Source organism: Sorex araneus, chromosome 1 (genome assembly GCF_027595985.1).
Source record: "Sorex araneus isolate mSorAra2 chromosome 1, mSorAra2.pri, whole genome shotgun sequence".
Lineage (NCBI taxonomy): Eukaryota > Metazoa > Chordata > Mammalia > Eulipotyphla > Soricidae > Sorex > Sorex araneus.
The window spans coordinates 9861445-9874647 of NC_073302.1; the positions used below are offsets into that span (position 1 = coordinate 9861445).

General features: G+C 37.8%; 1 protein-coding gene across 1 annotated transcript; it reads right to left on the reverse strand.

The window, feature by feature from the left end:
- Positions 1 to 10437: 10437 nt before the first annotated feature.
- Positions 10438 to 11403, reverse strand: LOC101539784 (olfactory receptor 1J4-like). The gene has a single exon (XM_012933799.2). It carries the CDS (start codon positions 11398 to 11400, stop codon positions 10438 to 10440), a length of 963 nt encoding a protein of 320 aa, XP_012789253.2. The 5' UTR covers positions 11401 to 11403.
- Positions 11404 to 13203: the final 1800 nt, after the last annotated feature.

The following is a 13203-nucleotide window of genomic DNA, read 5'->3' on the forward strand; positions in this document are numbered from 1 at the left end:
GCTGCTCATGGTTTCGCTGGGAATGAAATAAAGAGAGAAAGTCTGGAACTTTTATAACCATAACCTTATAATGCCATTTTTATATGAAAGTCTTACACTGAAACATGTATCCTGTCTATTTCTCAAACCAGAGGACACATAAACCAGAGTCTGTACCATTCAGATGCCAGTGACATATCACTTCACTATGACTAACAATTTTCCTTCTTGAACAGGAGGACAATTTTCTTTTTCTCAGAAAATAAAGGCATCAAACTATATGTTTGTGTCCCAGGTACTATATAAAGCTCTCTGAGCATAACACGGTCTTTGTGTTGAATAAGCGTATACCTTAAGTGATGCCTGGTCAATTTTAGTTATTTACTATGATAACATAAAGATGGAATGGAGCGGTAGCACACTGGGTAGTGCCTTGCACTCAGCCGACCAGGGTAAGATTCCTCCATACCTCTTGGAGAGCTCAGCATGCTACTGAGAGTATCTCCCCCCGCAGAATGTTTGATATGCCTAAAACAGTAACAACATTTCTCACAGCGGAGACGTTACTGCTGCCCACTCGAGCAAAACCATGAGCAACAAGATGGCAGTGACATGACAGTGACAACATAAAGATATGGACATCCGTAGAGGTAGCACGTGTAGCATAATGATGTTCAATATCCAGGACCTCAGATGGCTCTCTGAATGGTGCCAGGAGAAAGCTTGGGCACAGCAGGATGTGCCAAAAAGGAAAACTAAGCAAAATACCTGAAATCAGAAGGTAACTTTCATCACTTACCTTTAAAATAATGTGAAACTACATTGGGATCGAATTACTGCCATTGTGTCCTCACTGGTCAGAGATACCTTGATAGAATTTTTTTTTTACCAAAATTGATTATTAACATTAACAATAGTGTCAGATATTGATCCTTTATAGCCACTATGCACACATTATTCCAAGGGATTTATAGCACTGTATCACTGTCATCCCATTGCTCATCATTTGCTCGAGGAGGCACCAGTAACGTCTCCATTGTGAGACTTGTTTTTACTGTTTTGCGCATATTTTATTTTCAATTTTATTTATAAAACCTCAACAGAGCACGAAGAAGCAGCATTTAATCCATTTTAATAACTTGGGCCAAGAGATATGTTCTCTACATGTGCAAAGTTACATTATTCATAAGTAAAATAGGTGAAAATACATCTTTTAGGGAAAATCCATCTCCTAACCATGTATATAATTCTCATGATTCTTTTTATTATGATAACCAGATATGCTTTGTAATATCACTTCACTTCTAAAGTTATGATATTTATAGATCATATAATCCCCAGTGTTTTGAACATTTCAATTTCAAATAAATATGTATTTGGTGCTGTATTATATATATGGAAACTTAAATGGTATATATGGCAGCATCATTTCAAAGATATGAACAACCTGATAATATAGACCTAAGTGGAAAAACATTTGACCCACAGCTCTCTTATGGTAGACTCTAAAATCAGTATTCCTTAGAAGCTAAAAGTTAGAGATTAGAATTGCCAAGCACATAGTGCCAAGAATGAACCATACTGACCTTTGTATTCAGGTATAGGAGAAGACGGTTCCACTAAGAACCATTACATTACTTAGAGACACTGACTATTTTGATTCGTGTCCACCTGGGTGACAATGACTTGAGCCTTTCATCCTGGCCAGGATGCTCATGGACATGTTCTGTGTATGTCCTCCCTGGAAGAAACTAGAAGAAAATTAGCAGACTGTTGTGGGAGATTATATGCAGGCAAGATCTCAGAAGACAGCTCAGCATAAGCGGGAAAAGTCTGGCCACATCCAAGACTGTGAGAAGGGCCTGTGTAGGAGTTTTCTTAAATTCCTGAGTTTTTTAACCTATGTTTACTCAGACATTGAAGAAATAAGAATCTTTATGACAATAACACTTCAATTGGGGAGTGATAATGGTTATACTTCATCTTCTTTGAGAACTTACTATATGCCAGATATGATACTAAGTAACTTGTGTACGTTTTTTATTTGAAGTTTGATATTGTATTGTGATCAAATATTTACCCTTTATAAGTGGAAATTATTTCAGATACAGATATGTAAGAATTAGAATTCAGATAATATTCTAATATTACCTATTTGTAGCACTGGCACAGTAGTTATTATGTGATGCATTTCTAGATGTGGAAACACACATGAACATGTTTAATCATTGCAGTAATTTAATCACTACTGACAGTCCACTAGATATGCATTGGTGAGATCGGTGCTTCCTAGTCATTCCACATTCACCACCTCTACATTTACAAAGACATGAGCAAATACAAACAGTATAATAAATGAAATACTCAATAAATCAATATTCAACATCTCAAATCACTAAATATTTTGAGCCTTTTTTCCCATGTTTATTTTTGGCAAATTTAGAAAACCACCCTCGGTAGCTGGGAACAAATTTGTCTGATCAGACACTTCAGTCTCATATTTAAATATTAGATCTGCACACAGAGGACAATATGTAAGTTATTGAAGGAGAAAAGAGCAAGTTTTGACCACACATCCCAAATCACACTCAGAACTGCTCTTCATGTACTTAATGGAAATTTATTTGGCTCCGTGTTTTCTGACCAATGACAGGAAAGAATCCAATCATGTATAGCATGCATCTTCCACAGTCCCTACATCCATATCTCTTCTTATCTCCTTCTGTTTTTCTCCATCTTCCTTTCAATATGAGGAGATATATCACACACACATCCAACACAATTTTTGGAGAAATATACAAATATTCACATCACATCAACAGGAATCAGCACACAGACTCACATGCAAATCATACAATTTCTAAACACACAGAGACACATCTTGCTCTCCTGGAATTCACACCTCACGCCTCACTCTGGCCTCAGCACTCGTGGGTAGGTCAGGCACCTTCCCATCCAGTTTCTGAGTCACCACCTTCTATCATAGACATCAGAATAAAAGGAGTAGAGAGAAGTATCAATAACCCACTCACCTCCTGAACTTTCTGTTCTGATACCCAGAACCATAAGAGGAGCATCACTTTATGGATCATATAGAGAAAAGCAAGCCAATTTCCCCAAGCTCCTGGTTAATAAAAGAAACTAGAGTAATTGCCTCCAGTCCAATCAGACCTTGGGGAATAGCCCGTGCAGGGACTGGAGGGACTTAGCTGCTTGGGCCACCTGAGAGAAGGTTCCAGGTATCAGGGGCATCTGGGCTGTTCCTTGCCTGCTCAATTCTGGCTGAAGCAGAAATCACTGGGCTGCTCCAACACCAGCCAATGGGTAGGTAGCCAGGGCAGGATGCAGGATCCAACACTCATTCACTGTTGATGCTAAATAACTAAAGTAATTTCCCTCATTCTTTGTTCAAGCACTTATAAAATTCAAAGAGTGAAAAGTAAATCATCATGAAGTTTTTAGTAAGTATGAATGAGGTCAATCATGCTTAAGGACTCAGATGCATAACACATGTTCACTGTTTCTATCACTTTGCATATTCCAACAAAAGAATAATGCCTATGGAATTTCTTGATATTGCTACACAATTGGAGTGACTGAATCACTTAGACAACTTTTTACTCTCGCCCTCAGTTACAAACTCCTTCTTCTTTAATAAAGGCCTAAGTGTCCCGACAAATAGACATATTTATGTGATACAAATATTCAGAAAGTCTGCCATCTGTATCTTACAGGGTTCATCTATACCTTACATATATTGACACATATTCCATATGTTGGAGTGGGATTGGATCACTTTCAGACTCACTGCAGAGAGACCATTTGCATATGATTCTTGTACCCTCCCCATCCAAAAAAAAACATTTCCCAATAGCACAGAGGATATGCAACTTATTTTTCCCTCTCATACCTTATCCCAGCTTAGTACAATCCTAAAAATATCAGTAGGATTCAGATGAAGTCAGGTTCTTTTAGTCTATACAAGCTTCTTTTAGTGTATGCAAGCATCACTGTCGTCCAATATTGATACTTGCTAAAGGTGTCACTTTCACCATCTTTTGATTGTTCAGCCAGAGAGAGAGAACTTATAAATACTAAAACTTTTTCTTAGTTCAAGCCTTTGATCCACTTTATTTATGTAAACACAGGTAGCTTATTCAAATAACCAAGTCTAGAAATTATAATCTAAAAACAATTTTAAAAGACAAGTGAAAAAGAAATAGAAAAATGGGAACTCAAAAAAATTGTTAAAGACAAAAAAAAATATATCAAGGACATACAGATAGGAAAGGAAGAGGTCAATTTATCACTATTTGCAGGGAATATGATACTATACTTAGAAAACCCTAAAGACTCAACAGAAAAGCTCCTAGAAACAATAGGTCGATATAGTAAAGAGACAGGCTACAATATCAACACCCAAAATCCATGGCTTTCTTATATACAAGTAATGATAGAGAAGCTACAGTTTAAAAAGATTGTCAAGATGGCCCAAAATACCAGTTTTGTAAGTGCTCCCGGGGTATCAACACAAAGAACAGATAAACATTAAATGGTTGCACAACCTCCTGTGAGGCATCATGATGAGCAAATTCATCGAAGTTATCCATATTCAATGAATGAGAAGATTTTCCATTATCTCAACTCTACAGAAACCAGAATTGTGGATATTTGAAGCTAAGGACATATTTATTACGTCAGGAAAGGGGAGAATTGAAGTTAATTAAATGCAATTGATCAGCAATCTGATGAGCTGGTATTGGATAGAAATGTATGACCAAAGGCATAAGGGAACTGAGCTCAAAGGACTTACAGGACAGCAATTTTTATACTGCCAGTGGCTAATCTACTATTTTTTATTTGTGGGGATAGATGCACAAGTAGTGATACCTAGAAAATTCTCCCGGGATTAACTCCTGTTAGTTCCTGGAGGACTGTGCTATGCTAGAAAGTGTACAAAAACCTCCTGCGTAGGAAACGTGTCCTAGACTCTCATGTCCTCTCCTAGACAACTTTTGGATGGAAGTGCTCCTCTTTCTTGACTATTGCTCAAGACATCAATTTACTTGTCATTTCAAAGAACTATCTCTTAATAAACTTCCTTGATTGGGTTTCTAAAAAATCTTTATAATGTTGAGTTCTGCTTTTATTTAAAGAAAATTTTAAAATAAAAAGCTAGGTCATTTATTTAAACTTTTAGTTTTCTTCTGAGGAAGGACCTCATACTTTCACAATTACTGCATCCCAAAAGTTTAGGAAGGTCATTATGCTCATTTCCTTTGTCTCCAGGTTTTTCCTCATTTCTCCTTTTTTTTTATTAATCCAGTTATGGTTCAGGATCATGTTGCTTAATCTCCATATATTTCTGATTTCCTTAAGCGTTTCTCTAATTAATTTCCAGTTTTGTACAATTTTTCTTAAATATTGCTATGATTTTATTTTTCTACATTTATTGAAAGTTTTTTTCTGTCTCAACATGACATTTATTCTTCAGAATTTTCCAGGTTTACTAGAGAAGAATGTGTATTCTGTTGCTTTAAAACCTTATGCAACACTATTCCAGAAGAGTATACATGTTTCCCTCATCCATTTATATTTCAGTTTCTACTGGTAACATAATAGCAGAATGGTTTATACTGTTTTCCTCTAAGATATGCATCCTGTTAACAGTAGTACTGTCACTGTCACTGTCATCCTGTTGCTCATCAGTTTATGCGAGTGCGCACCAGTAACGTCTCCAGTGTGAGACTGGTTATTACTGATTTTGGCATATTAAATTTGCCACTGGTAGCTTGCTAGGCTCTGCCATGCGGGCAAGATACTCCTGGTAGCTTTCCAGCCTTCGAGAAGGGCAGAGGAATTGAACCCGGGTCCGCTGTGTGCAAGGTAAACACCCTACCAGCTGTGCTATAGCTCCAACCCATCTAAGAATTCAAAATTTTATCACTAAAAAGTATAAAACTTATAGTGTTTGTGCTGTAAAAAAATTAATTAGTTTTTTTGTTTCAACTTCTAAATATGGATAGGGTTTCCAAATTTGTACTTGGGGAAGCAGCCAAGGGTGCCTCCTGGCAAATCATAGCTAACCAGGGCTGTCAGTTCAACTCAACGACCCAAAGATGCTGGCCCTGTGGTGTTGGAGATTAGCCAGGACACTCCACTTGTGCTTAGATGCCTTCATACCCACACTGGCAGTGTTCTGTGGCAGCATTGAAGCTGTAGGGATGCTCAGGGAGCCACATGGCCTTAGCATTGAACTGGAGGCAGCAATCTATAAGGCATAACCTTAAACCCATGGTCGTTAAACTTTTTCCACCACAATCTCTTTTTGCCCAAGATGTCAACATTTACAGAAGTGCCAGGAACAACTTGGAATCCCTGTGCAATTGATTTTGAATTCAGTTTTTTTGACAGTATGCACTCAGAAATCTTTTACTATTGCTTCTCCAAACATGTACATTCTGTATGGTACTCACAGCTCAAGGAACAAGGGCTAATCATTTGTAACATATCGTTTTTCATTGTTTACTGTAACGTGTTTACAATAGTGGCACATTTTGGGGTTTTGGGTTGCTGAGCCTTCAATAAGACTAATTACATTAATAAGCAGGCTTTTCCAGAATTTGATGAAATAGGATTCTTACCTAATTTTTCTATAAGGTCTGAATTACCCCAATACAAAAGCAGACATATGATTTTTGTGAGAATATGAGAAATATTATTTTTAAAATATAGAAATCAATATTCCTAATAAACATAGACAAAAATACTAAACATTAAATAAAAATATTTTCATTCACAAAACATTGAATAAATCAGAATCTTTATAAATTCTATAAAGCTAATTTTAATTCCCCTAATGACAAAATCATACAATGATACTACTAAGATAGAAAATTATTGGCCAATAGCCCCAAAGACTATATATGCAAAATTCCTCAACAAAATCTTAACAAACTGAATAGAGCAGCGAAATTCATATGAAACTATTGTTTTTTTTAAGGGACCAACCCCACATGTATTTTGAGACCTTGGCATTGCCTAAATTCTTGATTTTGGTGGGTTAAGTGCTTGGATCTAGCAATATACGCTCCACCGAGCTACCATGACCGCTTACATGTAAGTAAATAAAGCTAGGATTAATTTAAATGTTGTAACAGGAATGCTAGATTTTTTAGAACTGGAAATCTGATTAACATGACCAATTTTAAACTATAAAACTTATTTGAGTCATCTCATTCCTTTAAGGAGGATAATCTGAAAAAAATATGGAGGTCTACAGAGATTGTACATTGGGTAGGGTACTGACCTGCATGTGGCCAATCCAACTTCAATCCCTGGTACCTGATATGGTCCCCTCAGCACTGCCAGGAGTGACCCCTGAGCTCAGAGCCAGGAGTAAGCCATGACCACCATTGGATATGGTCTAAAAATTCTTACACCAACACAGAAAATATATAAAATTAAATAAAGAGGAATGGATTTACTTAGAGCTATTGGGACTGGAGGAGCTGACATATTCACTGCTGCCAGTTGAAATCTTAGCCACTTCATGCAGAACCCAAAGTTCTAGGCTTGCTGAAATAAGGCATCATGGATGATAACCACTGGTAAGAAATAAATATCTGTCACTGAACATCAGTCTGTGAAATGAAAGCTGACAATATCACAGGAGAATTCCAACCTCATGAGATGGGTGAAGACATTTTCAATGCCCCTGGTACCTCGGTCACTCTCAGGTGGCTTCACAGGCTCAGTTCCTCCAGTCCACACACAAGCTCCCTCACCAAGATGTCACTGGACTGAGGCAATTATCCTCTTTCTTTCCATAAAGGAGCTTAGGGACTTTTCACTTAGCCTTTTCTATGTTTATAAAGCTCTATTCTTATTTCTTTGGAGTCATGGATGAGCAAAGGAAACCCAGGTGTTTATGGGTTCACAGATGATTTCCTCTTGTCTTTTTTTCCTGGTATCTAGGACAGATACCAGGAGCTTGAGCATAACTAAGATCAATGGGATGCCAAGTGATACATGTGATAACTAATGGATATAATGGACATTTAAAGCATAGAGCACATAATTTTGGCAGGAGCAATAGCACAGTGGGTAGGGCGTTTTCCTTGCAAGAGACTGACCTGAGTTCAATTCCTCCATCCCTCTAGGAGAGCCTGGTAAGCTATCAAGAGTAAGCCATCCCGAATGGCAGAGCCTGGCAAGCTCCCTGTAGCATATTTTATATCCCAAAAACAGTAACAACAAGTCTCACAATGGAGACGTTACTGGTGCCTACTCGAGCAAGTGGATGAGCAATGGCATGACAGAGATAAGTAATCTAGGATAGAAGCTGATGCGAATTTTAATCGCACAAGATCAGAATTTGCAGAGCTACAAGATTTGCTGAGGTTGGAATGAGCTGTTTTCTAGGTGAGCAACGTGTGTCTCATGTGCTTAGAGGTCTGTACATGCTTTTAATGTTCAGCACTATATGTGAATCCATTAGTGGGTAATGTGGATACACAATGTTTCTTCAAAAATTATATCTCCATATGTGTGACACCTGAATTACAGAATATATTTGTAAAAGAGAGAAGAGAGAGGGAGAGAGAACGAGACTTAGAAGACAGAGATGTGCAAATGACTTATAATGATTGTCCCTCCAATCAGACCACAGGCACTAAGTAAACTACCATTAAGCACATGCAGAGCAGTTCTGAGTGAGTTTGGGATTTAATCATCAATTATCAAAAGCCTCACTCGCCTTTAATCATTTCCAGATTCTGATCTTTGTACACAAACATCAAAGTTAAGTAAAGACATTGAAGCGTCTACACAGACAGAGATGTCTGCTCACTATGGAGAAGTTCCTTTAATACACCCAAGACCAGCATAGGAAAAGAAGCTTGAAATCAAGTTTAAGGAAGTTTGTAATCCTTTGAGTAATCTCAAGGATGCTGGAACGTGATAACACATTATGCTTCTGGGTTATCTTCATGTGTCACACAAAAGTTGAAGTGTTTGTGAGTAATTGATGATGTCTTATTGGCAGATAGTATTTTAGTTGTGGTATCTGTGAAATAATGAAGACTGTGCCTTTCTCACAACCACCTTAGGAGTCTGTCCTTAGTGGCTATTATATTGCACTGAACATGTAAATTTATATGCTTTTTCACCTATAATAGGGTATCACACAATAATTCCCAGGACACCAATGGCTCAGTAGGTCATTCTAATTATCATCCTGCACTTGTTTGAATTTCTTAAGGTTCAGTTTCCAACTGGTAAAGAAAGAGGAGCTAATCCTTCATCACACTGCTATTTTGAGAATTAAATTGGACTATGTACAACATTATTAAGCATCATACTTGTCCTGTAATCAGTGCCCGGTAAACAAGTGGTATTTTATTGTGTTTCTCAAAAACATGTGTGTTTTATTGTAGACATTCTTATTTCTCCACTACTGAGTGCAGTCCAGGTAGAAGTCTAGAGAGTACTAAGGACCATGAGCTGCCTCTCACACTTTGCTAATACAGCTTGAACTCCTACTCCTGGTCATGGAGTAATCATCTTCTTAATTATGCGTGAACAAATTTCCCTGGTGTGATTTTCTAGTCTTCTTCTAAGTGCTTTCATGTTTCTCAGCCTCTGCACAATGATACTATTATCACTATTCATAAATCAATGATAAGACAGTGTCTGCCTTAGAGGACATTAATGGAGAGGATCAGTGCCCCTAGCAGTCCATAGTTCTGTGGACTAGAGTACTTGTTTTCTTTCTCCAATACATGAATACAAAGCAAGTCCAGTTTCCCTCCACAAAATTGTCACAAGAAGGGGGCATCAGTGGGGGGATGGGGTTGTGAGAGGTAGTTGAAGGAAAGTTAGGATAATAAAGGGACAAATATGACAATAATAATTGGGAATGATCATTTTGGAAAGGGACTGAGTGTTGAAAGTAGATAAAGGGATAATCTTTTCCTACGTTGATAATGTTTCATTATCTTTATTGCAGAACATAAGACCCAAAAGGAAATGAACCCTGGTAGACAACATACTTTAGCTATTAGAATTCAAGTGGGCTCCAAAAATGCACCCAGGAAAGAATAATATAACAGAATATTAATTAAATATATTCAGGAAAGAATAGAATAGAGGAAAATATTCATGAAATGTACCAGTAACTTCTTTTTCATTCTTGCCAGTTATCATCTTTAACTCTTTCCCATTCCTAAACTCAACAAGCTGAAATACAGCACCATGAACTCTATCCATTGGTAGGAAAATCCCCAGTCAGTGAAATCTGATGGAGAAAAGAAATCTGTCTGAGGAATGTCAGAACAATGTGACGTGAGAATCCCAACCACTCTGATATTGGGTGAAGATAGTTTCATCAGAACACTCAGATATCAGAGCTGAGATAGTAGCTTCCATGTTCATCTGACTGTACATTTGAAAACGCATTCATATTAAGTTATTGGAGCTACAATATTTCATTCTGGTAACAAACAATTTTAGGGCCTGTTTTATATCTCTGTTCCTCAGGCTGTAGATAAAAGGGTTCAGCATGGGGGTGACTATCATATACATCACAGAAGCAGCTATGTCTTTATTACTGGAGATGGATGGTGAGGAGAAAAAGTACACTTCTGCACCGGTTCCATAGAATAAAGACACAACGAGGAGATGGGAACCACAGGTAGAAAGAACTTTGAAGAATCTCTTAGCTGAAGGATTCTTCAGCACAGTGGCCCATATGCGAATATAAGAGCCCACAGTAGTGATAAAAGGCAGGAAAACAGCTACTCCAACCTCAATGAAGAGAACCCATTCATTGAGTGAGACATCTGAACAGCTCATCTTCAAGAGAACTGGGAGTTCACAGAAGAAGTGCCGGATGGTAATGTCATCACAAAAGGACACTCGAACCAAGAGGAGGGTGTGCAGCAGAGAGCGGAGAGAACCATAGACCCACGATGCAGAAACTAATGAGACACATTTCTCTTGCCCCATGATAGTGGCATAGTGGAGTGGCTGACAGATAGCCACATACCTGTCATAGGCCATCACTGTAAGAAGTAAGATGTCGACACTACCAAACCAGATGAAAAAATACACCTGTGACATGCACCCTGCATAGGGGATGGACTTGTGAATGCTCTGCATGTCCATCAACATTTTGGGCACAGTGACAGATGAGAAGGACACATCAGTGAGAGCCAAGTGACTGAGAAAGAAGTACATGGGGGTGTGGAGACGAGAGTCCTTCCGGATGAGCAGGATGATGAGCAGGTTCCCCAGCACCGTGGCCAGGTACATGACCAGGAATAAGGTGAAAAACAAAGCCTGATGTTCTGGAGGTATAGGGAGTCCCAGAAGCAGAAATTCAGACACAGTGGTCTTATTATCCCTTTGCATGCTGCTCATGTTTCTTCTGGGAATGAAATAAAGAGATAAAAGTCTGGAACTTTTATTGCCATAACATTATAATAATGCCTTTTTTGTTTTTTTGTGTCTTTCTTATTTTATTTTATTTTTTATTAATTCATTATTTTATTGAATCAGCATGTGGAAAGTTACAAAGCTTTCAGGTTTAATTCTCAGTTATACAATGCTTGAACTCTCATCCCTTCAGCAGTGCACATATTCCACCACCAAGAATCACAGTCTACCTCTCACCTTCTCCCACTTCCCCAGCCCCCCACCCCGCATGTGTAACTGGTAAATTTCACTTTACTTTCACTTTACTTTGAATAATACCATTTTTATATGAAAGTCTTACACTGAAACGAGTCTCCTATCTATTTCTCAAACCAGAGCACGCATAAACCACAGTCTGCACCATTCAGATGCCAATGACATATCACTTCACTATTAGTAGAAGATTTCCTTCTTGAACAGGGGGAACATTTTCTTTTTCTCAGAAAATAAAGCATCAAACTATCTTTGTGTCCGAGGTACTACATAAAGGAATCTGAGCACAACACAGTCTCAGTGTTAAATGAGCGTATACCTTAAGTCATGCCTGGTCAATTTTAGTAATTTACTATGATAACACAAAGATGGGCTGGAGTGATAGCACAGTGGGTGGGGCATTTACCTTGCACCTGCCTGACCAGGGTTCGATTTCTCCATTCCAATCGGAAAGCCCGGCAAGCTACCGAGAGTATCCCGCCTGCACAATATTTGATATGCCAAAAACAGTAACAAAATTTCTCACAATGGAGAGATTACTGGTGCCCTCTCGAGAATAATCATTAGCAACTGGATGACAGTGATATGACAGTGACAACATAAAGATATGGATATCTGGAGAGGTAGCATGTGTGGCAGACTGATGTTCAATTCCAGAACCACAGATGGCTCTCTGAACACAGCCAGGAATAAGTCCAGGCATAGCAGGATGTGCCAAAAAACAAAACAAAGCAAAATACCTGAACATCAGAGGATAAGTTTCATCGTTTACCTTTAAAATAATGTAAAACTACAATGGGATTGAATAACTTCCATGAAAATTATTGGATCTTCACTGGTCAGAGATATCTAGTTAGTATTTTCTTTACCAAAAGAGACTATTAACATTAATAATAGTGGTAGATATTGATCCTTTATAGCCACTATGCACACATCTTTCCAAGGGATTTATATCCCGTGTTACTGTCATTACTCATCAATTTGCTCTACTGGGCACTAGTACTGTCTCCATTTTGAGACTTGTTGTTACTGTTTTGGGCATATTTTATATCCAATTTTATTTATAAAACCTCAACAGAGCACAAAGGAGCAGCATTTAATCCATTTTAATAACTTGGGCCAAGAGATATGTTCTCTACATGTGCAAAGTTACATTATTCATAAGTAAAATAGGTGAAAATACATCTTTTAGGGAAAATCCATCTCCTAACCATGCATATAATTCTCATAATTCTTTTTATTATGATAACCAGATATGCTTTGTAATATCACTTCACTTCTAAAGTTATGATATTTATAGATCATATAATTCCCAGTGTTTTGAACATTTCAATAAGTGGAAAAAACCTTTGACCACAGGTCTCTGATGGTAGACTCTAAACTCAATATTCCCTTACAGGCTCTAAGTTAGAGGTTAGAATTGTCAGACACAAACTGCCAAGAATTAACCATACTGACCTTTGTATTCTGGTATAAGAGAAAATGGACAAGTCCACTAGGAACCATTATATTACTTAGAGACACTGGCTATCTTGG